General features: G+C 38.6%; 1 protein-coding gene across 1 annotated transcript; it reads left to right on the top strand.

Annotated features, from left to right (window-relative positions):
* LOC310633166 (SITS-binding protein-like) lies at nt 1–27,324 on the top strand (the record flags this gene model as incomplete). Its single annotated transcript, XM_083350847.1, has 10 exons — nt 1–468; nt 5,316–5,487; nt 8,046–8,253; nt 8,895–9,045; nt 10,043–10,246; nt 12,186–12,454; nt 15,453–15,589; nt 20,249–20,370; nt 23,722–23,901; nt 27,151–27,324. The coding sequence occupies 10 exons, from the start codon at nt 1–3 to the stop codon at nt 27,322–27,324; spliced, it is 2,085 nt and encodes a 694-aa protein (XP_083206973.1).
* Between the last annotated feature and the right edge of the window lie 87 nt (nt 27,325–27,411).

Raw genomic sequence — 27,411 nt, 5'->3', positions numbered from 1 at the left:
ATGCCTTACAATCAGCCTAGGAACAACCTCAGTGGAATTCCAGAGGTGATGTGGGATTCTGGCCTAAAGGAAATGAATGAAACCTGGAAAGGAGTGATTGCCTGTTTTGGGGTAGTGGTCTTCCTTCTGATGACCATTGGGATTATTTATTGGCAAGTAGTGGATCAGCCAAACACAAACTGGATCCTGAGAAGTAGTACCAGTGGTCTGATCTGGGATCGAAAAGATCACAGTCTCATCCTTCAGACTTTGAAAGAAGAAAGAAACTTGCTAAAGATTCACATGCGAAGCTTCCCAGATGTGGAGATACCTTTCATAAAGAACATATGTTGGCAGAATCGGTCTGAATTCTGTTACACCTGGGAAGCTATAGTTGAACTGAAGATCTTCATGGACTCCAACTCTTCTCCCAACAGTGAATGTTACAACATCAACTGGACTCCCCTTCACTGCCAGGTGAAAGTAAAGGTAACTGATTATAGCTTTTCTTCTATTTTCTTCTATTATATTCTCAAAATAACTTTATAACAAGGCAAATTCAGCTGTGGTGATGTCAAGATAGTAATGATGTGAAGAAAGAATAGGATTTTGGCCAGCTTGGATTTCAGACTGATAACTACAATAGCAAACAGTTGCTGCATTGAACTTAGTTTTTATTGTAAACATAGAAAATCTTTATTTCTACCTTCCCACCATACAAAGATATGTCAAAAAAAATCTAGAGAGGGATTCTTCTGCATAAATGCTATGAAAATCTCAAGATGCAGGAGGTAATGGATAATATAAAGCTGGCGCTCATGAAATTTAAAATGGCAATTATACTATAATTAAATCCCAAAGTGATTTCAGTGCAGAATTGTGAGTTAATGGAAGATGCTTTCATTTAATGAAGCTTCAAGCAAATCATTCTCTCAGAGCCGTTTCTTGAAGGAATGTGGTTCCTTCATTTCTAAAAATGAGGCAGTCACTTTACTTCCCTTCCATTTGCTAACTGAACTTCCCCTGTTCTCCTCTAGTTCTTGCAACAACAACAACACCCCCCCCCCCAAAAAAAGGTTATTGTGCAGGCACCAGCCACACCTACTCCAAAGGCTGGAGTCAAAAGGAGTCTGGAAGGCACCACGAAATTTGTCAACAAAGCAAATTATGTTGACTCTTTCCTTGGATTAAGTGGATGTGACCTCCATCAGTATGAAATTATTGAATCCAAGCTATCTTGCATAGCTTAATTGTTGAGAAGATGCTACAATAACTCTATCAAATATGTAAATGTACAATAGTGTAAAAAATAACAACCTGAGGTACTGTGTATGAGTGGTCACCAAAGCTAAATGTCCAAATGACAGCAGAAATCTTCCTTGCTATATTTACTCTGTCCACGTGTAAGAGAATGTGTGAGAAGGCTTTAGATTAATTTCAAAACTAACAGATGTCTTTCTACCAGAACCGAAATGTAAGAACTGTGCTGTTTTTTGGACATGCAAAGCTGGAAAAGATATGTTTTCAGATGCATGTATGGGCTTACACAATTGGAAATAGTCTACCATGAGAAATTAGCTCTCCTTCCAAACAAATATCTTCACGATTGAGATTTTGCAAAATGAATATTGCAGCTAAGAGATTTTATATTTGAGATTAAGGACAATGGAAATGCAATGTTAATTAAAGAAACTTTAATGAAAATGTGTCTTTTTAATTAACTACTGATCTCTGGTTTTTGCCCCCTTTCTGGTTTCTTTGTATACACTGTCAATCAAAAGGCATTAAGTAGAGCTTTTGTCTTTTTTTCTTTCTTCTCAACACTTTTATGGGGAAAGGAGGAAAAAGAGATACCGTGGAAAACAGTGAAATACAGTGGCATCTGAATTGCCATACAGTTTCACAGCTTCAGAAAATTGCCTCATTTGGGAATTATTTACTAATATAATATATTAGCCATTCCTGGAAAATAAATTCAAAATTGATGCTATGTGAGAAATGTTTTTCCATTTCAAAATTCTGGAAAGACAGCAAGAGAAGGAAGAAATCATAACAGAAATAATATAAACAGTTGAATGAATTTGCTCTGTTTTAAGCAAGAGGATTATGCTAGGTTAACTTTCGTCCATCACAATGAATCATAATTCTTTTTTTTTAAGAGATCCACCAACTGCAGGATAAATAAAGCCAAATCTTTTCAGAGTCAGATCTTGGTAACTTGAAAGACAAGAGACCACATATAAATTCTAAAAAGGTCTTGTTATACCTTCTGTTAGGGCTCTCCAAATTTGGCAACTTTAAGACTTGTGGATTTCAACTCCCAGAAATGAAGTCCACAGTCCCAGAACTGTCTGAAGGAACTTCCAGCTAGCTAGCTTTTCATCTCCCAGCCCTTTGGATCCCAACTTAAAATATGCTTGAGACTGATTTGGGCAGTTTTAATAATTTTGTAATAGTTTAAGCTATTTGAATAGCATTTTGAAAGAGTACAACTGTAAAACAACTCTTAACATTTAAACATCAATTTTAAATGACTCCAGTAGTAAAAAACCTAGTCCTCTGAAATCCATACATTTAGATCTGACCTAAGGTCACCCAATTAAAAAAAATCCTAGTTGAATCAGGACAGATAAAAGTGTTTTTTTTACACAGTGCATAATTAAACTTTGGAAATTACTACCACAAAATGTAGTGCTGTCTGACTGGCTTTAACAAATGGGTTGGACCATTTCATGGAAGTCATGGGGATCAATAGCTATTAGCCTAGTTAACAGTGAAGGCCATTTGCTGGGAAACTAGTAAGCTTCTTTGTGCAATTTGATGGCCACTGTGAGACTGAACTGCTGGACTTGATGGGAAGAGACTTTTTAGAATACCACTGTTGAGCACGAATGAGTCAAAGAGGTGTTTAACTCAGTATACTGAACCCATTCTGTCCTGAGGAACCACAGAGACATAACAAGGCAACTCCAGCCTCTTGTCAAAGTTATTAGTAAGCTCAGAGTTGAATCAGTTATAACTATGTGTGAAGCTGATGTCGTTATCCAGATTATTCATGTTCATAAAGATACAGGAACCTTCTACTGATATTATAACAACCATGGATTGGTTTGAAGATGGAATCTGCTCAGACAAAGCCGTTCTTCACATTCTGATGCCTTCTATACAGTAGAAGTACTTTGTGGATAACAGGCAAACAAAAAGTCTAACAATGGCAGTTCTGTAACTAGCAGCATTTCTGTATGCCAGCGAAGCTAAAGAGATTGTATCTAGTGCTAGTTTTAATAGACCTACATTAAAGAGAGCAGAGGATTCAAGAAGAAAGTATTACCTTAATCAATACAGAAGTATTTCTAATACAGGAATTGAACTTTTGGCCATGTAATAAATCCTGACAGCCATCTTGTAACATCGAGTGAAAGATAATAATTCTGGTAATAAGCAGTAAATACAGGAATTACCCCTTCAAGGGACTTATTATTATATGCTGCCTGCTTGTTGTTTTTATGGCAACATGGTAAATCTTTGTTAATAATAGGAGTGCAGGATGGATTAATCAGGTCACATTATATTTTAATTGGCTTACACTGCCATATACCATTGCCTTCAGCAGTCATTTCTAAATCACATCCTTTGGAGTTCTCTAATATCGTTCTCAATTTGTAATAGCAAAACTTTTGACCCTGCATAAGGATACCATAGTTTTAATGATGTTATTCTAAAGAATCCTGTTAATTATATATTTTTAATTTAAAAGGATATTTTCAATGAGATCGTTCGTAACTGGATTTCAGCTTTACTAAGACCTTTTCATAAAGGGAGCCACGGAAAATAAAATACATTTACATTTACCAAAAGCTAATATGGTTAAAAAAAGAAAAGAAATCCATTCTCTAATTTCACAAAGATATTCTTCCCCGACAGAATAGGCTTCTTATTTTTCCACCTCATTCTAAGCTTGCTTTAGAATTTATTTGGATAACAATTGTGCGTTTTTGTTTTTAAATATACTCATTACTACTGTATAAAGTAGTGAATGGATGGAGGGGTAGTTAGTTGTTGCTACATTTTTCTTCAATTTTCTGCAGCCACCTTGGCTACCCATCTCACGGATTTGAAAAATATAAGGAAAAGAATCCTTCATAATTTCCCTGAAGCATAGAAAGATATAGGAGAACTGCAGATCACCAGATAGATAATAACGTAGTAAAAGAATTATGATAATAGATTAGATGAAGGCTAATACATTGAAGTTTATATCAGACAAGTAAAGGGAATTATTGCCTATCACAGTAGGGTTCAATCTGTTCTGGAAATATTTGCACCCCTCTTGAAAAATCGGTCCCATAACTTGGGGATGCTTCTGATTTAGGGTTGAAAGAAATGGCACTTGGATTTTGGTGACTTGAAGTGTCCTTTATAGCATGCTGTATTTCTTCTGGACAAAAATGCAGGTAGTCCTCGACTCACAACCACAACTGAGCCCCAAATTTCCATTGTTAAGGAAGAGAATTGAGTTTTGCCCCATTTTACAACCTTTCTTGCCACAGTTGTTAGGTTAATCACTGTAGTTGTTAAGTTAGTAATCTGGCTTCTCCATTGCTTGTCAAAAGGTCACAAAAGATGACTACGTGACCCGAGACATTTGCAACCTCATGGCACGCAACAAATGCCAATTTCCAAACGTCCAAATTTTGATCATGTGACCGTGACTGCCGCAATCGATGCGTGAAAAATAGTCAAAAGTCACTTTTTCAGTGCTGTTGTAATTTCAATCACTAAATAAAAGTTTGTAAGACGAGGACTTCTTATACTACGGTATCAATTACATACATTTTCTAGTAACCTCTTGATTGAATAACTGCGATCTGTGGTATGTGGGACTTTCAAAACAAAGCTGCAAAGTTGTAATTGAGAACAAACCATATGATCTTATCATGCCAGAGTTTCATCAGCTGCAATGATCACCAGTTAATTTCTGAGCTCAATTTAGTGTTTTTGTGTTGTTTTTTTAAAAGCACTTAGTGGCTTGGGAGAAAATATCCAGGAATGCCTTCACTTTTATGTCCTTGCCCCAGCTCTTTGTTCATTTAGTGGCCCTCTTCATGTGTCCTCACCAAGTGAAGTAAGGCAGGAGGCTTCAGGAAAGAGGACCTTCATCCTCCAGTGTATGTGACCTTGTTTAGCAAGCTGTCCTCATGCCTTTTATGATACGTTCATTCTATCAAACCCAGCCAGATCATAGTCCATCCTCAGAAGCTGATTGGGCTAAAAAATCTCTGCATTCAAGAAAGCACAAGATTTCATTTTTTAAAATCTTGTATTTTGTTTTACAGGATTGCTTTTCCATGATAAATGTCTCCTGGTATGGGGGAGCCAGTGTCAGTAGACAGCACTGGCCTCTGAATAGTATGAACATCAAGTCCCAACCGTTCACTATCAGTAACCTTAGTAAAAGCCCAAATGCTTTTGGCTCTGTCTTAGAAAGATATTTTTTGGGATCCACCGGTAAGTTTTCTTGTCTTATTTGATTTCCTAAATTGTGGTGTCTAAATACAATAGCACACACACTTTTGAAAACTTTAGTTAAAAACAGCTGTCAGGGCATTGGGTAAAATGGACTACCACAAAATGGATAACTACTTTGTTGTCCTAACTGATTATCAGAAAGAGGCCAGAAATGTTTGTATAGTCTTCTGGCTCCAATGCTAAAACAGCCTGGCCAGCATTGGCTACCACTGTTCGCCCTTATTAGTGGGAGGAAGTGTTGCTGCTTTATTATCTGGGATATCTTATTATGGTCCTAAGTATTATTCTTCATTCCTGAAAGACTAAGAGGAGATGGGCAGCTATTTACCTTAAGTATTGGCCACCCCAGAACTGAGAGTAATTTGTCATATTTCTAATAACATAGTTCAGTCTGTGCATTATGCACAATGGTATCTACTTGCTTGTGCAACGGTGCATGAGAGTAGGCCATCTTTGCTCATATGAGGACTTCCAGATGTGTTGAGACAACTCTGAGAATGTGCTGAGAGGGCACCTCAGAATTAGCTTCTAAGAATCAAGCTCAATTCAAAAGAGTTCTTATCTTAAGAAAAGGAAGGAATCTGCCCAGCCTATGCTGTCAAGAAGAGAGGGATTGCTTAGGACAGGGGTAGGCAACCTCGGCTCTTTTATGACTCATGGACTTCAACTCCCAGAATTCCTGAGTCAGCTATGCTTAGGATATAAAACTTACATGAGATTGAAGAGGCATGGCAGGACCAAAGACAGTCCTTCTCCAGAACAGTTGATGTAGAAGACGTACCCCATGAAATGCATCACATACCCCAAGAAGTTGACTTTCCACAGAGCTGTCAAAATGATAGTCATAATGATAGTATTTCACTTGGGTTTTGGTAACACAGTTGCAGTTATCTGATTGATTATTGGTACTAGGCTGTTATCTTTTTAACAGATGAGCTTTATATATTGTATCCCTGATTTGTAACTCATCCTTAGTTTTGGGAGTTAGGCACTATAGGTAGTCTTTGGTTTACAACTACTCGCTTAGTGACTATTTGAAGTTACAATAGCCCTGAAAAATTGCCACTGTTATGATCGTCTCTCACACTTACAACAGCATCCCCTTGGTCACACAATCAAAATTTAGATGCTTGGCAACTGGCATGTATTTATGACAGTTGCAGTGTCCCAGGGTCATGTGATCCCCATCTTCTGACAAGCAAGTGCTTGATTGTGGTCATAAATCAATGACTACCTGTATATAAATTCAAATAAATGCATGAACTAGTGTGCCTGCTTTCGATTCCTCAGGGCATGTACATCTTTCCGGTCCCTAATACTGTTAGGCTGAGAAAACAAAAGACGAAAGGTGTTTTTTTTTCTGATTTGTAACTCTGCATAGAATTGTCTGATTGTCAAGGGAAACTTTAACAAGGTTCCAAATATGTGAAGAGGGGATGTACAGAATGGAATTATAACTTTAAATCTATCTAAGAATAGGGCAGAAGTATGGTCCAAAAGTGAGTAGGGTAGTCCTAGTCTGTTGGATGCAGGTACTTTCCATATCTTAAAATATCTTTTTCAAAAGGACTAGACAGGGAGAACCTATCTCACCCTTCCTTTCCATCTTAAGTGGCATAAACAGCACACTAGCATTAAAAACATTTGCCACACTTTACATTGTAAAGCATTTTTAATGTTCTAAGTGTGAACTACTGAACTTCTGGTAACCTAGTGTCTCTGGCCTGTCCCATTTTAGTAGATCAAGGGGAAATGCTTGCTCCTGAAGAAAGATTTGCCACAGTTCAGAACTGAGTATCATACTGTGAAGAGAATTTATTGCCAGGGTCAACAAGTCTGAAAATCAGGGAACGCCTCTCTCATATAGTGTTTGGTTTGGAGAGACTATTGATTAAAAAGAGATCTAAGTACTCAGAGTTTCCATCAAAGTTTGTAGACTATGGAATTAATTATATCTATTATTTTTATTTATTTTAATCCCATTTATATCCTGCCCTTCTCCAAAGACTCAGGGCGGCTTACAATTTAAGCACAAACCAATGTGCTTAGCAATATTCCATCTGTAAACAACAGAATGTTTATGCAATTTCACCCATAAGTAACATAAATAAAATAATGTAGTCATACGTATAAGGCTTGTGTGACTTTATCATACAGTATACACACTCATACATAAAGACCCATAGTCCTCTATTGTATTAGTACTCCCATTTACAAAAATAAATGTGAAGGGAGCTGTAATCCAAAACAACCCAGCACTAGGCTGGGTTGACAAATTAAGATACTAACTAAAACGTATTTTGAAAAATCAACATCTTCAAAGAGGGATGGGGGACGGTTCTTATTTCTCACAGTGTCCATCAAACATTATTTCAGCAGATGCTAGCTTAGCTGACTATACTGGGAATCTGAAAATAACATGTCAGAAGAAAGTAATTGCAAACTACTTTGGAACTTTATCTTTCGCAAAGAAAAATTATATTTAAAAAGTATTTAATGATTCATGAACAATGCTTTTCTGTGTATTATCACTGAAGGAGTGACCATGATGATGGCTTCAGATACACCAATCTCTCTCTCAGTAGAGAGAAACAAACATTTTTGCCTTGAAAATACCCCTGGCACGGACATGGCTTCCCTGCAGTACACTGTGTGTGTGAGTCAAAATATCACATCTGCTCATCGGGAACTGGGAAGTCGACTTCCGAGACAACAACCAAGGTTGCCAGATACAGACATACTTAGGTAAGAATTAAGTGAAATGTTGTAGAGTTGTCTGATATCTCAAGCACTTGTTTAATGCCAAAATCTAGGAATTCTGGGAGTTGTTGTCCTTACATATTAAAAGGGCTTCAGACTGGGAGAAAAAGTCAGAAACATATAGCTTGATCCTAAATCAGACTGAAAAGTTCACTATGGCTCCCAAAGATACAGGGACATATTTTGCTGCCCTTTTGAGTAGAGTACAAAAAGACTAATATAAAACCTAAAATAGTTGAAAAGCATAAAGAAATCAGGAGAACTCTATCAACAAAAAGTCCTGTGCCTATATGTATAGCATATCGACTGTAGGGGAAGGAGTGGCAGAATGTGGGGGTGGAATTAAAAGAGGGATCAACTTAGAATCTCTACATAACCACAAGTGAGCTAAGTCATCCTAAATCCATTAACTCCTAGCAGGTGCTAACTGTTAGTTAAGGATATTCATATGCTTAGGTGTCAGTAGCAATAAACCATTTTAATTTGGATGGACATAATCTTTTGCGCCTGACATTGACCCATCTAATAATCACCCTAGCCACTGTGTCCCTCACCCTTGGAAACCAAGATAAGTGTCCAGGCAATTCAATTGTTGTTAAATCAAGCAAAACATTTCTTTTTAACAGGTTACCAGTCTGGAGGTATTATGATATGGCTGATTCTTTTGCTCAAATGGAGCGAGGACTGAGATTTTTCTACAATAAGCTTCAAACACATAATCTTGGGGAGGGCATAATTGCTCTCAGTGAAGTGTCTACAATGGTACTTCGAAATTTGGTATGTGCAGCAAATCCAAGTATCATTCACAAAGTTCATTCCTCAACAATTTTTAATTCTAATATTCTGCAATAAATCATAGTTCAAAATATCATTCTTCAAATGCTTGGCAAACAAATCTTTTTCTAAGCCACTGGGTATTTCCTTGATTATGACAGTATTTAATAGCTATTGGTATACTTACTAGCTGTAATTGTTATAGATTCAACACCTTGCAAAGACTTAAATTATTACAGAAAGAAAAAGCAAGGAAGCAAGGAAGCAAGGAAGCAAGGAAGCAAGGAAGCAAGGAAGGAAGAAAGAAAGAGAGAGAGAGAGAGAGAGAGAAAGAAAGAAAGAAAGAAAGAAAGAAAGAAAGAAAGAAAGAAAGAAAGAAAGAAAGAAAGAAAGAAAGAAAGAAAGAAAGAAAGAAAGAAAGAAAGAATCCATTTAATATAGTAGGTGTGTGCTGTTTCTTTAGGTCAGAGAACCATACTCCTTGGGCTATACTTTCAGACTAAACTACACTGTTGAAACAACTATTTGGAGAAGACATGGATGTTATTATTAGATACTATCATAAATCTGACAAGCAGTTTCTGAGGCTCCTATTAACACACTATCTAGGCCCTGACCAGATTCACCCAGTGACATCCAAGATAGAAGCATACTGTATTACAGCATTGTTGAAAGTTATGATCTCATAAGCAGAAGTCCATCTAAGCATGCTCAGCTCCCTCAACTACAACCACCAAAGAGTTTATTCAAGTTTTGCCTACCAATCTATACACAATATCTCTTTTGTGCTCTTTCCTGGGTTTCTGCTTTGATGCCGAGGTACTAATTAGGAAACTGGAAAATCTCTCTTGGCTACATAATTTAGGTGCGCAGCTGGAGCTCTCTTTAATAAGCAATGGCTTACATAATAAGCAATTAGTCTTACTACCCATATAGCATAGTTCTTGACCTCTGCAACAAAGGTACAGTCTCATTGTTCTCTCTTCTCATTCCCTTGCAGGATCACATCTATTTACCTCTGCTCAGAAGAAAAAGGCTGCATGCACTGAGATTTAGCATGAACTACTTCCGTATGAAACCACTAAAACTTTCCATCACTCTGTCCCCTTATACAAGCATCAACTCACCAATTTTCCAAAGGTCCCTGCAAGAAGGGAAAGAAGAATTTTGGTTGAGCCACCATTCTGAATCCAGTGACTATTCGGTACAATTTGCTAATGTTGTCTCTTTTATTTGGCCCATTGCATTTAATGGTCATTTATGTCATAGGATTATTTGGCCACTTGATTTATTTTAAAGGAAAATGAAAGCCAAAATTTGTATAAAGAACAGGTGAGCGATTGGATCAATTTACTGTTTTGTCCTAAAAATTGTGCTACACTCCAGCTGATTTGGGCAGATTCTCCTTTTGCTGGGATTTGGGTGTTATGGCAAGAGGGAGGCATTTAACCCTACTCAGCTCCCTCTGTATTACCTTTTTTTCAAATTTGTTGTTATCTGCTTGCATGGACATAGGCAGGTTATGGCTTAATCAGGATGGAGGGATATGCAAGCACCCCAGTTCAGGTTGCAGGAACTTCTAATTCTTTTTTTTTTAGAGTTAGCAAATGTCAGAAGGAAAAAAATCACATTATAGGTAATCTTCAACTTATGACCATTTATTTAGTGACTGTTTGAACTTAAGATGGCAATGAAAAAAGGGACTTTTGATCAGTCCTTGCACTTATATTACAGCATCCCTCTACTCATGTGTTTGTGACTAGGTCTGTGATTAACCACTTTTTTTTTTTGCAAAATACTGGACTACCTTGGGGAAACCCTAAACATCTACAGCAGGGGTGTCAAACTGTCGGCCTGCGGGCCGGACACATAATCCAGAAGCCGCACCCACCCCATTGCCGGCAATGGCAAAACCATCCCGATACGTTGCGCAACATCACGTGACATCGCGAGTTTGACATGTGTGATCTACAGCTAGTCCTTGACTTACAACAGTTCATTTAGTAACCATTTGAAGTTACAACAACACTGAAAAAAGGACTTCTGACTGTTTTTCACATTTTACGACCATTGCAGAATTCCCCACGGTCATGTGATCAAAATCCAGACGCTTGGCGGTTGACTCGTACTGATGATGGTTGCCATGTCTTGGGGTCATGTGATCATTTTTTGCAACCGTCTGACAAGCAAAGTCAATGGGGAAGCCAGACCCACTTAACAACCTTGCTGCTAACTTAACAAGTGCAGCGATTCACTTAATAACTGTGGCAAGAATGGTTGTAAAATGGGTCAAAACTCAATTCACAACTCTCTCACTTACCAACAGAAATTTTGGGGCTCAATTGCGGTCTTAAGTTGAGGACTACCTGTATTGTGTTTCCTTCTCTGAGTGACTTTTTGTTTCTCCAGAATCTATGGGAAGTCAGTGTGTGTGTGTGTGTGAGAGAGAGAGAGAGAGAGAGAGAGAGAGAGACATTCATTGGGCAATACTCTTTTCCTGATCAATTAGAAAACAAGTGCTGATCGGACTGCAGTGACTTCAACATATTTTCAGCATTCTTGGGTTGCCTGAAAAGATAACCACAGTTATACTCCAAAGCGATTTATGAAAGATTAAGAAATGGAAACTTTGGCATGGAAATATTTTATACATCGCATACACAAAGCATCTTGTATGATGATCCAGAATGTTTTATGTTGGAGCAGTACAAAAATGCTGTTAAATAACTATATACCTATCATGCTATTTCCTTTCAGTGTACATTGTGTGCAGAAAAACAATAAGAAACAGTAAGCCAAAGAAACAATACGCCTGAGATAAGAAACAGGAAAAGAAAATTAAAATTTATATGGTGAACACTATTCACTATACCTTTTCTGTCTTGGCAAACCAGTTATGCTACCACATATTCATTCACCTTTCATCTATTGACTTTTCTTTGCTACGTTTTTTACCTCTGTTCACCCAATTCGCCCACTTGCAGATCGTACATAAATTCTATAAGTCTAACATTATATAATCAAAGCTGACCTTTTTAGTCCTCCAATTTAGCAGATGAATTGCATGCTGTTGGCTAATCAGTTTATAGGAATTAGTCTCCACTTCTGCTACAGCTTTCTTATGTCCTCCTTCCCTGTTACAGGTGCCACTCCTCACCAAATGGAAAGGGCAGTTTTCAGCCTGTCTGAATGTAACCAGTCAGGCTGCAGTACTCTGGTACCTGGGCCAGGTGAAGCTCCTGAAACAACAACTGGGAGCAAAGTATGTGGTTTTTGAAGGTAGTGAAGGCAACATATTTATGGAACAAGCGATCCCACCTCCTGCGGAACTCCGTGGGGATCAGTACATTCGTATTTTGGGCTCAATAGCAACAATGTTGGGAAATTCATCAATAATTACTGGCGCTACAAGGTTGGTTTCAGGAAACATTCTCACACTGTCTCTTGTCCTAAGGCAAGCCAATCTTTTATTTATTTATTAAATTTGTCACCCATCTCGCCGCAAAGTGACTCTTCAATGTCTTTAGAAAAGAAAGTGAAAGTTCTTGGAGACAGACAATACTTGTCAATGCTCTACATCTTTGGTTTAGAATTCTCTGCAATCACCTTCCCCAAATTAGATCTCTCTCTCCCATTTCCAAATATGTTGTCTGTCTGAGTATCATGGGAATTTGGGAAATGACCTCAAACACACACACTGCAGAGAGCGCTAATTTGGGGAAAGTGGCTGTCCTCAAAGATGTCTTTTTTTCTTCTTTCTTCTTCCTTTTTTAGGTTCGATATGGGATTAAGAACATTGGGTTCGTTTATTTTTCAGAAAAAAGTTTAAGAAAGAATTAAGGAAAGCGCTGACTAGCCCTGAAGCCCATCTACTTTTTATAATAATGCTTTCCCCCTATCAGTTACAAGTGGAAAGACTTATCATGCATATTTATTAAGGGACAATTTTCCCATTAATTTTCTGCAATGAAAAAGCAGTATATCATGGAATAAATGATCTTTCCAGCATTTTGGAAATGACAAAGAGTTCCATCTTATCCCCCAAAACATATAGTACAGTGATGCAGGACCTTTAGGGTACCAAGATGATGGCAAACATTGGAGCAGTAAATGATGAGATTCATAGTTTACATCCCATGTTAAAGGCACTGGGATGGAGAAAGCCCATTCCTTTGGAGGGGACATAGCATACAATCCAAGAGGGTGAAAGTGCACATAGGGATCAAGATGGGTTCAACAGTTGGGTTGTGATTCCTTTTACAGTGTATCCTTTTCTCTAATAGCCTACAATTGGAAAAGTAAGGGAACTCCTTTGCCAACCCCCCTCCCTCCAACGTGGACTCAATTTCTGAGTAACTTTTTCTGAATTTGTACAGTGTGACTTGAACATCCATAAATAAAAATTGATTCCCTCTGAAAAAGATCTCTATTTCAGCTGCGAAATGCAGAGTTGTTTTGGTTTTGCTTAGAAGCAAAGTAGACATGCTCATGGGACTCAAAGTTATAGTCCTATTTCAATATGCTGGATTTATTTTCCTAGGACACTTACACACAGCTGTATTTTTCCTTCTCAACCCCTTCACAGACAGATTGTCCTGTCCATCCTCACTATCACTATTTGCTAATTCTTAAGACAATATGTGTTCCTTCAGGCTGGCCAATAAAGGAAGGCAAAACAAGCACCCTACTTATCCCGACTTCACAATAAGTACATAAAGTATTGGCTACTGTGGGCAAAGACACTATAACATCATTTGGTAGTTCACCTCATTTTAAGCAGAAGAACGAAAGAATGCCGGTGTGTCATGACCCTTAGTCCCTTAGCACAATTGTGAGTTCCTGCCGATGGGAAATTTTGTGGAGATCTACCATCCCGTGCCAGAAACTAGATGATTTAGGCAGATTGCTTTGATCACAGTCTCAATAAGGATCCTTCCTTTGTTTTCTTACTCAAGAAGTTTTTACACTCTAAATTAAGCTCCTTCCTGGTCTAGGAAAGTGCTCTTCCACCAAAATTCTAGACCTGTGGTGGCGAACCTATGGCACGTGTGCCACAGGTGGCACGCAGAGCCCTCTGTGTGGGCACGCACACTGTTACCCCAGTCCTAGGCCTTCAGCTGGGTTTTATAAAACCATTTTGCTTTAGGCCTCTGTTGCTGTGTGCAAAAAAAAAGAAGGTTCAATCAATTTCAACTTCTCAAGGGGGAAAAAAAGATCTCGCAAAGTTGGAATTGATTAATTGAACTTTTTAGTCCCAGTCTGCCATTACCACAGCAGCTACGCCCATCCAATGGGCCACGCCCTCCTTTGACCAAGTTCGTTTTCTAGTGGGATTCTAGAGAGGAAACTTCAACTAGCTGCACTCCTCCTCTGTTTGTTGTATTCTAGTGAATACAGAAACGGTTGATTCCCCCAAAGCCATGTATGCAATCATCTATTCTGGCCTATCCTTTCGATTTAACAAGAAGTAATACATCAAAAGTAGAGTCTGTTTCCCTGTTCAAGGTTCATTTGACTTTTTGTGATTTTGATGCAGCATTTGAACTTTTTAGTCCCAGTCTGCCATTACCACAGCAGCGACGCCCACCCAATGGGCCACACCCACCCAATGGGCCACACCCACCTAGCATCCGACAATACATAAGTGGGTTTTGGGTTGCAGTTTGGGCACTCGGTCTCTAAAAGGTTCGCCATCACTGTTGTAGACCTCCCCAAATCCTGCATGAATATCTCTCAAACGTCTCCTAACTCCATGCATTTGCAAGCACCCTTTCTCTGCTCTGTCCCACATAAGCACGTGTTTTCATCTCATTTTTTCCCCCATTATTTTCTGTTAAAAGGAGTTTTCTACACATGCAAGTCAACGACCCCAGCATTAATTCTAATAACCTTAATGCTGTCATTTCACTGGGATAGTTCTGAACAATAGAAATGCCAGTTCGTGTTTTTGAGTTCAGCCTTTAATCTGAACTTTTTGAATAGCTGCTTTCCATGCTTTCTGAGTGATGTAATTCTTGTCTTTTTAATCCCCCAACTGTCTTAAAAGAGCTTCATATGAGTTTGAACTGCACATCGGAAAATATTTATTCCATGGCCCTCCTTTGACCAAGTTCGTTTTCTAGTGGGATTCTAGAGAGGAAACTTCAACTAGATGCACTCCTCCTCTGTTTGTTGTATTCTAGTGAATACAGGAACGGTTGATTCCCCCAAAGCCATGTATGCAATCATCTATTCTGGCCTATCCTTTCTGTTTAACAAGAAGTAATACATCAAAAGTAGAGTCTGTTTCCATGTTCAAGGTCCATTTGACTTTTTGTGATTTTGATGCAGCATTTGGTATTTCCAGTAAGCACTTACTGTGCACTTGAGTAACTTCGTGTTTACTGTATAATTATTTGTATTGCTTACAGATCCAGCCACCTGCCACTCTTTTTCCAAATGAATCCACGACAATCTGACTGGAGTTACGCTGGTTTGAAAGGGATTATTCCATCTGTGCTTCATTATAGTCTTCTTGGTTATAACTTTTTCATTCCAGAGGCAATAGGTAATATTATTATATGGTCTGTTTCTTTCAAAAGCTGTTTTAAAAGGCTACTACAGACATAAATGAAAAATCAGGCAATATTTATAAATTTATAAATATTTATAAACAGAAAGCTACAAATCCAGTGCCCCCTTTTCTATGTAATGTTCAGGGGGAAAAAAAATCCTTTCTGAAGCTCCACTATGTCACTGCCAGTCAATTTGTATACCTAGATGGATTACTGGTCTGACAATAAAAGGCAGCTTTTTACATACCTACTGGGAGACAAATGTACACAATCTGACATCAGTGTCCAATTTTGCCACCACACTGGAGTTATTTGATTTCAGTTATTAGGCATTAGTCTGCGTACTAGTAAAAACACTTGAAGGATATAAGTAAAAAATCCATATGCATTTAATCCTGGCTTCATTCATCTAACTGATGAAAACACAAGGCTTTTTGGTTTTGCAATTGATTCATAGCATGGATTACATTTGTATTCCAGAGCTCAAAGATATAGTATGTTTTCTGTGTGAAAGTGTCCCAGGTTTAATGCCTTCAGACTCCAAGTAGAGCTAAAATTGTTTTGATCTGAAAACTGAAGATGTAAAGCCAATCATCATAATAATGTGTTATGTTGACAAATCACCTGATTAAGAGGCAGTTTCCTTTGATAAGACATGAAACTTTGTTTCAGATATCTGATTATGAATGAAAATTCCCAGATACTTTTGGCTGTTCTTCATTAGCCATCAATTTGCACCATTTTGCTCAAGTTATGCCAAAAAGCTTTCTGTACATCTGCAAAATCTAAAATAAAGCAATTGGGCATATCTAAAATGTCACCTCTTATCTTCTATACTTGTGGAGGACAAGAAACATGGTATTTTTCCAAATCCATGGATATGTCATCAACTTTATTTCTTTTAGTCTACTGACTTTCATTTTATGGCTTCAGGCAGCACTCAACATTTAGTCTTAAAATAATTGAACGCAAGCAGAAAAAAAGACAGACGCTTAAAAGCTGGGCAAAGAGACTGAAGCCCTTTCCTAAACTTAAAGAAGAAGGCAACCAGCCTCAGGAGCAATGAGGAATCTGTCACCGAATAAGCAAAGCTAGCTGTTAATGTCAAATGCATCCATCACAAGCCTGGGGAAAGGCATTCTGCTGAAAATGGAATTGAACAGGGCAGATTGTGTGCAAATACCGTAGTTGTATTGTAAAAAAAAAATGGCCTAAGCCATATCCATACAAATTTACCTAAAAGCCTGAGATGATTTCAGATTGCCTAGAATAAAAAATTGTTTCTGTAATTTCAAGATTCTCTCTGAACGTTGGAATAGACTGCTTTAAACTCTGTTCCCATAATCTCCAACAATCATGCTGTAATAGCATTGCCTTTTTAAATTAAGCTTCATTGAATAAAACACAAAAAACTAGATTGACATACTGTGTTATGCCTTAAGCCATGGTTTACAACCCAGAGGAAGTAAATTTGCACATCATAATAAGGACATATCCTATTTTGCTAGATGGCCCTGATCTGAATATGGGCCACCAAACATTTCTGGAGGGTGGAAATGATGTTGTTGTCTTCCAGTGGCTCTTGGCCAATGTAAATCCTCGTAGTCTTACATTTCCTGACCTAAGTGTGGAAAGCGGTGCTGTCTGACTTGTGCTAGTTCAAATGTTTCTGTCCAGTTTGCCTGATGCACTTTGCTTTCTTGTAGGCCATTCCCAGAATATGCATAATGTATTGCTTCGAGACATGCTATAACTTACTTGCAGATATAATTCGATTTTGCATAACAAAGTAATTTCCTTGTATTGTAAAAGGTGGCCTTATTTTTCATAAAAGCCAGGCCTACCTACAGAACCTGCTTCATCCCATTACATTGGCCTGTCCCACTCAGTCAGGCAGGGAAGGTATGTTGCAGACCCTCTCAATTAAAGAAGTGAGATGAGATGAGATGAGATGAGATGAGATGAGATGAGATGAGATGAGATGAGATGAGATGAGATAAGATAAGATAAGATAAGATAAGATAAGATAAGATAAGATAAGATAAGATAAGATGATAAGATAAGATAAGATAAGATAAGATAAGATAAGATAAGATAAGATAAGATAAGAGTAAAGGTAAAGGTAAAGGTAAAGGTAAAGGTTCCCCTGCACATGCGTGCTAGTCGTTTCCGACTCTAGGGGCCAGTGCTCATCTCTGTTTCAAAGCCGAAGAGCCAGCGCTTGTCCGAGGACGTCTCCATGGTCATGTGGCCGGCATGACTAGATGCCAAAGACGCACGGAACGCTGTTACCTACCCACCGTAAAGGTAAAGGTAAAGGTTCCCCCGCACACGCGTGCTAGTCGTTTTTGACTCTAGGGGCCGGTGCTCATCTCCGTTTCAAAGCCGAAGAGCCAGCGCTTGTCCGAGGACGTCTCCGTGGTCATGTGGCCGGCATGACTAGACGCCAAAGGCGCACAGAATGCTGTTACCTTCCCACCGTAGTGGTCCCTATTTTTCTACTTGTATTTTTTACTTGCTTTCGAACTGCTAGGTTGGCAGAAGAAGATAAGATAAGATAACCTTTATTGTCATTTTTTTTTACTGTGGGCACAACAGCACACATCAAAGATGAAATTTAGTTGCCCGCTCTCAAAGTGAAACACGTACATGCCACACACCTGACTGGTAGGACCTAGGAAGAGAGCCTTCCCTGTTGTTTACCCACACACACACACACACACACACACCAGGAATATTCTCCCCCAGAGGTGAGACAGGCCCCCAATTCTCCTGCTCTTCGCTTTTGCAGCCTCACTTGTGAAGCTGAAAGGAGCAGGCAGCTGTGGGTCTACTTGATACCCTGAGAGCCCTTCCTTCACCTTTTAAATTATTTTTTAACCAGGTTTAATTATTCTTGCCCCTTCTAAAAATATTTAAATTTAATTTAAATTTTTAATTCTAACATTTTAATTTTTATATGCCGTGTTTATATTTTATTATACACCACCCAGAGTCCCTCTTTGAGGGAGATGAGTGGTTCAGAAATATGGGGAATAAATAAACAACTCATTGTCTTGATATCAGAGATGTTGGGTTGATCAAGAGTTACAGACTCTCAATGTGTTGGGAGTCTCCCGATACTCCCATGTTACACCTTTGCTCCGCGAGCTGCATTGGCTGCCGGTTGCCCTCCGGGTGAAATTCAAGGTGCTGGTAATGACCTACAAAGCCCTACATGGCATGGGTCCGGATTACCTACGGCAGCACCTGCGGCCGGCGTCAACTTCCCTCCGTCCAGTGCGCTCCCACAGAGAGGGCCTCCTCAGGGTGCCTCCAATCAGAGAATGTCGACTGGTGGCCCCCAGGGGGAGGGCATTCTCTGTGGGCACGCCAGACCTATGGAACCGCTTGCCGGTTGAGCTCCGGATGGCCCCCGACCTCCGCTCCTTCCGGCGGGATCTAAAAACTTATTTATTTGAGCAATCCGGCCTGGTCTGATGGGTTTGGGGTTGGGTTTTTAATATGGTTTTAACTATTGTATAGATCAGGCATAAATTATTTAATTGTTTTTTAACTTTTGTACTTTGCTTTTTAATATTTATTGCCCTGTACACCACCCTGAGTCCTTCGGAAGAAGGGCGGTATAAAAATTAAATAAATAAATAAATAAATAAATAAATAAATAAATAAATAAATAAATAAATAAATAAATAAATAAATAAATGGTATTTTAATTCTAGTAGTTTAAAGTGAAAATAATTACTGTTGAGTTGGGTTGGTCTTTAAGTCATCCAGATGCAATAAACATGTGTTAGTAGGAATATAATGTTTAGCAAAAAAAAAAGAGAGAAAAGAAATAAAAGGCCCAGAAGTATGAAACATTTAAGGATCAGTCCTCTATTTCGACTCTTATAGCTTTGTCTGTTTTTTTATTACTATTGTTATATAAGAGGAATGCTGCCTGAAAAATGAATGTGAAGCATGTGTTTGACAGAGGGAGATGAAACATTTCCCTTCTTTTAACAGGAAATTATCTGGGTCATTTATCTGAAATTCAGCTATTTATATTAGTACTGTATTGTACTGTTCCAGCTGGAAATGTGTATCAGTTTAATTTTTCATAACCTAAACCAATCAGGCCAATTATATTGCTTTCTCTCTCAAGAGTCAGATAGTCAGAAATGTTATTTTCCACTACAATCATTATACTGTTTACAGTTTTCTGACATGCTTCAGAACACTTGCCCTGTTCAGATTTAATCAGTGGCAAAATGTATGAAGGGTCAGGCCTTTCTTGGTTTAGTTTCTTTGTTATTTGTTATCTTCAGTTGTTTCTTTTGGAAAAATGCTGGTTTTTAACAGCAATTCTGCTCCCCCCCCATCCCACACCACCTTTCCCTGGTTTCTGTATTAGCAGTTAAAGGATTGAGACTGTAAAAGCCCAGGAACTGGGCAGATCTGGGCTATGATATTGATTGTGTCATGTTTTAATACTGCCCTGGTTATCGAGAGAACAGAGAAGTGATGTTACAATGACTTGAATTATATTATCAGTTCACTCTAGAGGTTACCGTACTCATTTATTGAATCTAAAATTAAAGCTGAATATTAATGATTTATCTTACATTTCATATAGCCTGCTAATTTAGTTTTCTGTATGTTTTGTAAAGGTGGAACACTTCCAGGTGAATTTCTGATTGATGAAGAGCTGTATATTAGATGGCTCCAAATTGTCACTTTCCTTCCAGTCATGTCTTTCAGGATTCCACCATGGGTCTGTTGTGGTGATAGGGTAGGTAAACTTTTTTTGTTTTCTAATGATGTTGTTGTTAGCTGCGAAGTCGTGTCCAACCCATCGCGACCCTATGGATAACGTTCCTCCAGGCCTTCCTGTCCTCTACCATCTTCTGGAGTCCATTTAAGCTCACGCCTACTGCTTCAGTGACTCCATTCAGCCACCTCATTCTCTGTCGTCCCATTCTTCTATTGCCCTCAATCTTTCCCAGCATTAGGCTCTTCTCCAGTGAGTCCTTCCTTCTCATTAGGTGGCCAAAGTATTTGAGTTTTAGCTTCAGGATCTGGCCTTCTAAAGAGCAGTCAGGGTTGATCTCCTCTAGGACTGACCGGTTTGATCGCCTTGCAGTCCAAGGGACTCGCAGGAGTCTTCTCCAGCACCATAGTTCAAAGGCCTCGATTCTTTGGTGCTCAGCCTTGTTTATGGTCCAGCTTTCACTGCCATACATTGCAACTGGGAAGACCATAGCCTTGACTATATGCACTTTTGTTGACAGGGTGATGTCTCTGCTTTTTAGTGTGCTGTCTAGATTTGCCATGGCTTTCCTCCCCAGGAGCAAGCGTCTTTTAATTTCTTGGCTACAGTCCCCATCTGCAGTGATCTTGGAGCCCAGGAAAATAAAATCTGTCACTACCTCCATTTCTTCCCCATCTATTTGCCAGGAATTGAGAGGGCCGGATGCCATGATCTTGGTTTTCTTAATGTTTAGTTTCAACCCAGGTTTTGCACTCTCCTTCTTCACCCGCAGCAAGAGGCTCTTTAGTTCTTCTTCACTTTCTGCCATTATAGTGGTATCATCTGCTTTCTAATGATACTAAAATTAAAAAAAAACTTTTTTTCCAGGCTGGTTGTTTGCTACCTTTCAAGTTCCTCTGAAAAAAAATGTCCTTGTCCTTTTTTTAGTTGTTAAAACTTGAGATCTAATGCAGATAGATAGTAGCTTGCCATCCATTATTTCTCCTCTGATATGAATCCTAAATTATTTCAATGTAATTAGAATAAATGTATCTTGATGCTTTTGAAGACTTCTGAGAATACACAGACAGCCAAGTTTACAAAAATGGATCATCCAACAAATCAACCCAGAATTCTTCCTTGAGGTACAAATGACCAGGGTCAAATTATCCTAGTTTGGGCATATTATGCAAAGATCCATCTCTTTGGGAAGGCCCTAATGTTGGGCAAAATAGAAGGAAAGGGGAGGAGAGGAAAACCAGAGGCAAGGTGTATGGATTCAGTTACAGTAGCGATAAATGTATAATTGGAAGAACCGAAGAACCAGATTAGGGACAGATCATCATGGAGAAAATCTGTCCGTCTGATCCCTAAGTGTTGACAAAAACTTGATGACATAAATCACTCTCCCAGAATTCTTTACAAAATTGTTGAAACTTCCCACTGAACTATCAAGATTTGTCTCTCTCATGTACTCTGTTGGCCCCTACTGTTTTTATCTCTCCAATGTATTCTTTGGAAGGATTAATCATCTCCAAGCTTAAGATGGATACAGTAGAAATCCCTGAAGGCCCTCTCAAACAATCCATTTCATTTTCCTCTTTATTTCTATTTTCTATTTCACATTCTATTCTCTTGTGAGTCTGAGTGTTTATGCCTCTACAGAATGCCTCTTTTTGTCCTCAAATTCTAGTACATGTTCTTGTCATACTTTCCTTCTTAATATTGCAAACTTTTGCTTTTTTCTTTTCTCAATTTATTAACACTAATTTATGTTCTTAACTTTCCTCCTTCATCAGTGATAATAATATTTTACTGTGCTTCCAACCTATCATTTTAAGCCTCATGCTTTAATTCTAAATTTAGCTAAAATCTTGTTTGTGATCTCCACAATGCCATTCATAGGCTAGCCAATTCAAACTTGTTCCTCTCCTTCCTTCTCTTCTTCCTCCTTTACCTTCTTCCTTCTTTGTCCCTCTACCCAACCCTCAGTTCCTTTTGTATTACTTCTTTCCTTCAATTTAGCTATTACTAGCCTTCTCCTCATGCCTTTCCATGCGATTGCCAGCTTTGCAATCCAAATCATTAGCAGTAATTTTGCGGGACATTTGGAACTGCCCTCACTTTCCTCTTGTTGCCTTGGCCAGGACTCCCTTCAACTGGCCATGAAGAGGCACTAAAAAGGCAGCTAATTGGCACCTTTCCCCATTCCTTGTTCTTTCCTTCCTGTGGCTCTTTTCAAGGCAAGGAAAAAAACAGTTGTAAAAGGTCTTAACTGGAGATTGTATCAGAGGAATAGTAAGGCAGTTATGGAAAAAGAGGGAGGGCAGTAAGACAGGAGGCCAGCAAGGTGAGAATGGCCACCAATGTGGAAATCCCTACCCCACTACTCTACGGGAAATGCTGTAAAGTCCTGAGCTCTAATGGCGCAGTAGTTAAGTGCAATATTGCAGGCAAATTCTGCCCACAGTCTGGAGTTTGATCCTGATGGGACTCAAGGTTGACTCAGCCTTCCATCCTTCCAAGGTCAGTAAAACAACAACCCAGATTGTTGGGGACAATATGCAAATAATGCTGACATTGAAAACCACCCAGAGAGTGCTTTAAAACACTATGGGGCAGTATGTCAGTCTAAAATGCTATTGCTATTGTCGTCAAATTAGCCCAGATTTCCAGAAGCCTTACAACATTGCTGTCCTTTCAGAGGTACAATCTCTGCATATGGGCCTCCTTCCTCTTAGTCCTTTAGCATTTTCTTCTGTCGATTAGCTGTGCCTTGCTACCTCCCACATTTGGAATTCTTCCCCACTGTAGTTATTTCCAATCTTGCTCCTTTTGAAAAACTTCTGGAAGCCCTTCCATTCCCTTTCTTTCCCTTCCCTTCCCCTTCCCTTCCCCTTCCCTTCCCTTCCCTCTTCTCCTCTCCGCTCTGTTCCCCTTCCTTCCTTGCTTGCTTCCTTCCTTCCTTGCTTCCTTCCTTCTCCTTCCCTTCCCTCCCTCTTTCTCTGTTGGCTTTAACCTGTCTTTAGAACTCTAGGCTTTGAACCAGCTGACTTTAGACAAGTTGCTTTTCTGTCCTTTTCCTCTCTTGAAGTGTTTCATTAGATTATATTCCAGGAGGCATGTGCAATTGCTGCTTCCACTGGTAATGATGATAAAACCTGACCACATTCAGTTCAGGAGGAAATTTCCATCAGTGTCTAATTACGATGAGAAGCTGAATAAATTGATGAAATACCAAGAAGTCCATGTTTTCTGCCTAATTCTGTGTCTACTCGGTGAAGCATTTGCAAATAATGCTTATTGCATCTACTACTTTAAAACAACCTTTTCTTTATTTTGATTTGTATTTTTTTTAAAGAAAGCTGTTCTGTTGTCCTTCCTTTCTTTCAGGTGTTGAACCTCACCAGGTACTATATTCAGAGACACCAGAACTTTGTGGTTCCACTCATTGAGAAATACAGCAAGGAATGGCTATCTAGGGGGGATCCAATTTTTCGGCCCACCTGGTGGCTCAGCCCCACTGAGCCAGCTGCCTTTACCATTGATGACCAGTTTCTCATAGGCGAGGAGGTAAGACATGGATTCTTTTCTAGCATATTTTAGGTCAGCTCCAAAGGGCTGGCTGACACCATTTTACATGTGTATTAGAATACCTGAAAATGTCAGCTCCCTAAAGTCTTCTGGAAATCTCTCTCCAGTTAACAAAAAAACAAAACCAAAACCTGAGTGCATCACAGTATCACTTCTGAAAATATTTTAAAAGAATATTATATAGCACATCAGCAAAAAGTATTTATTAAACTGACATTGTCAAAACATAATCTACTCTTCCCGGCTTCCGGTTTGTGCACGCGGCACTTCTGGATGTGCAGGAACAGCCTGCTTCCTGCTGTCCATTTCTTTCTTTTTTGGAGGACCCTGAAAAGGGTCAAAAATCACCCTGGGGGGGCGATTACCGAGAGGAGGACATTCCTGTGATCACGGAAGGGCAGCAGCCCTCCGCTGGAATCCAGAGTCATCTCCTTTTGCCCAAAGAAGAAGAGACCAGCCATAACGATGGCCGATCATTAAGCTGCTCGCTGCCGAAAGCCAAAGCACTACCTAGCACTAAGAAGCAATCTGGAGGACCTGGGTGAGCTTTTAACATTCTTATTCCCTAACCATCTTCCTGTGGGACTTTCCTGAAAACCTCCTTCCCCATTTTTTGAGAAAACGGCGAATATCTACTCTGGGAACAAATCTTAAAGCCTCAAAGCTACAAAAGAACTTTAATTAATTCAGGAAAGAAATTAAGTAATTTCATCTGTATTTACTAAAAAGCTTCTATTTGTTGCTGGGAATCCACTACCCTATCTTTTCTCTAAGCTGTGAATTAAGGAAAAAATTTGGACTAATCCTACAAAATTTCTATATTAATTTGGAAAAAGAAAAGAAAAGAAAATCCCTACATTGCAAGTTATATGTTACTGATGACATCTTGTGGCGAAACCTGGTACAGCAAGTAAATTTCCTTTTTTTGTTGTTGTGAGAGCTCACTGAATAACAGAGCTGTCCTTGACACTAAGATAAGGGTGGGAACACCTGGCACTGAATAGATTTTCAGGAGGTGGAAAATCTATGACTATTATTAAAACAGCCTCCATGGAAGATTTAACTGCAAACAACAATGAAATGGATGAATACATCCCACCACTTGATTATAAACTGATATTGGACACGATTTTGGCAATGACAGAGCAAATTAAAGCCAAACTGCAAGAAAAATCTGACAACTTAAAGCCACCAAATCAAATTTTGATTTTAAATGAGGAAAAGAACCCAAAATCAAATAGAAGAAGTGGAAACTAATACTAAAATAGGAGATTTCAAAGAACAACAAAAGCAACCAACAGAAGACCTTAAAGTCCAAACTTTAATGGCAACTACAAAACTTGCAACCCAAAAAGCAGCAGCACCTGAATAAAACAACACCAAGAATGAAGACACTAAAGGCCTTCAAATACAATATATTGAGAATTCAATTAATCAAAGGACAATCATAATACCAGTTACTACTTTCTACCTAACCCAGATAGAATTGGAAGAACAAAAAGATTTGACTGATTTAATGACAATTATTTTATATCAACCGTCAAAAAGCAGTGGGAAGGCTGAACACTGAAGCGGGATCTTTGCTGTTCCACTGCACAGTGTTCCAAGAAACGGTGAGTAAAAAACAGGCTTTTTACGTACCATGTCTCTGATCCCATGGATAAATGCCATAGGATTGGAGAGCCAATTGGTAAATAGTCAAGTCATTCCCTTTGCCTACCTCTTCTCCCAATCCCAAAAAATGCCTTGTGCAAAGCCTGGAGAGACTGAAGAGATGATCAGATCTGTCAGTCTATCAAAACTGTTTCTTTGTATCCCATTTCCCTCCCAATTAAGAGGTTGATTGGTGGATGCTTTCTCATGAACTAGTGACATTTGATTGAAAATGAGCAAAACTAAGATGATAGAATCCACCCATCCCATTCCTTAATTTGCCTTGCCCACAGTAAAGAAGGATATAACCCTTTAATAGCATCCCTATATGGCAGGTTAGGGATCAGCACAAGAGAAGTGAATAATGTGGTTGCCCCATTTTGATCTAAATAGTGTTGAAGGCTATTCAGATTTGTTTCCAAAAATTGTCTTGGAGTGTGAGCATAGCACTTTGTCTGCTAGTCTTTAAAGCAGCCATGTCATTTCACTGATTTGCATGTCTACCCTCTGCAATTTCCTCATGATATGTGGAAAATCAAAACTGCTATAAGAAATTGCAAGCCAGTGCTATGTACACATTACTTAAAGTGCCTTTCTGAATCAAAGCCAAAGCATTGCACAGCTCTCCTGTTTATAATGTATATTTCTATGAGATAGTCTGGTCCACAATAATCCCAACCATTTCAAATATTGTTTGCCTACATGATTAAGATAATTGTGTGCTATGTGATATCATTAATTACGGTAGCATTAATAGGCATCTGGAAGAGATGAGAGAATAATTAATGCTTTAATTACTTTTTAGTTAAAGTTCAAATACAGCCAATATCTAATTAAATGTTAAAGCATTATTTGCTGATTATGACTCATCTAAAAAAATTAATTGCTGCTGTATCAAGGCAACAAGACATTGATCTTTAATATCTTTTGCTATAATACTGCTATACGGCAGGATCTCCAGTGTTGTCTTTATTCCTATTAAGAAAATTTTTATCATAGCATTACAATATCTATTGAATTTTTGCAGCCTAGATCCTGTATCTTCTTTATCATTTTGTATTTGATAAGCTTCTGAAGTGCTATGGTGTATAATGATACCTATTTAAATTTGCAGTGTTGATTTAAAAATCAGTGCCTCAGGGGAAACCTTTAAATAAATATTTTTGGTCTAATTCTTTAAAACATCTGGTTGTTACATATTAAAAATAAGCAGAGCAGGTTTTTTTTTATCTCCCTCTGGATTTCCTTCTTTGAAACTGCTACTTTATATAAAAGAGAAATTCCCATATTATATAGTCAAAATATATCATCACATAATAAAAACAACTAAATTACGATTAAAAGCCTTACATTTTTATTATATATAAAAATTGGAATTACAGATGCAGGATAAAAATGTCTCTTACTGCTTTAAAGTGTGTCTGGGCAACTTTGTGATGTGCCTCGAGCTGGTCTGATCAAATAATTGTGGACATGTTTCAAGTGAGGTTCCTATCTTCTTTGTTAAGACCAAGTGTATTTATACACATTTTGTGTCTCAGATACTATTAATGAGATTATCTTTGTTAAATTCAGGTTATTGTTGCCCCAGTAACAGAACAAGGACAATTCCAGAGGGATATCTACCTACCTAGAGAAGGTCAGAAATGGATGGATACCAACACTGCTCAGGTGTTTTATGGAGGAAGCTTCCTCAGGAATTATTCAGTGCCTCTTATGAATGTCCCTGTTTTTATTAAGATTTCCTAGACTCTAGTCCCAAACGTACTCTTTCACGAGACAACTGGACTTACTTTTTTCTCTTTGAAGACCTTTCACTTCTCATCCAAGAAGCTT

This window comes from Vipera ursinii (assembly GCF_947247035.1).
Source record: "Vipera ursinii genome assembly, chromosome: 1".
Lineage (NCBI taxonomy): Eukaryota > Metazoa > Chordata > Lepidosauria > Squamata > Viperidae > Vipera > Vipera ursinii.
The sequence above is the reverse complement of the archived record's forward strand: the minus strand, read 5'-3'. Positions and strand labels throughout refer to the sequence as shown.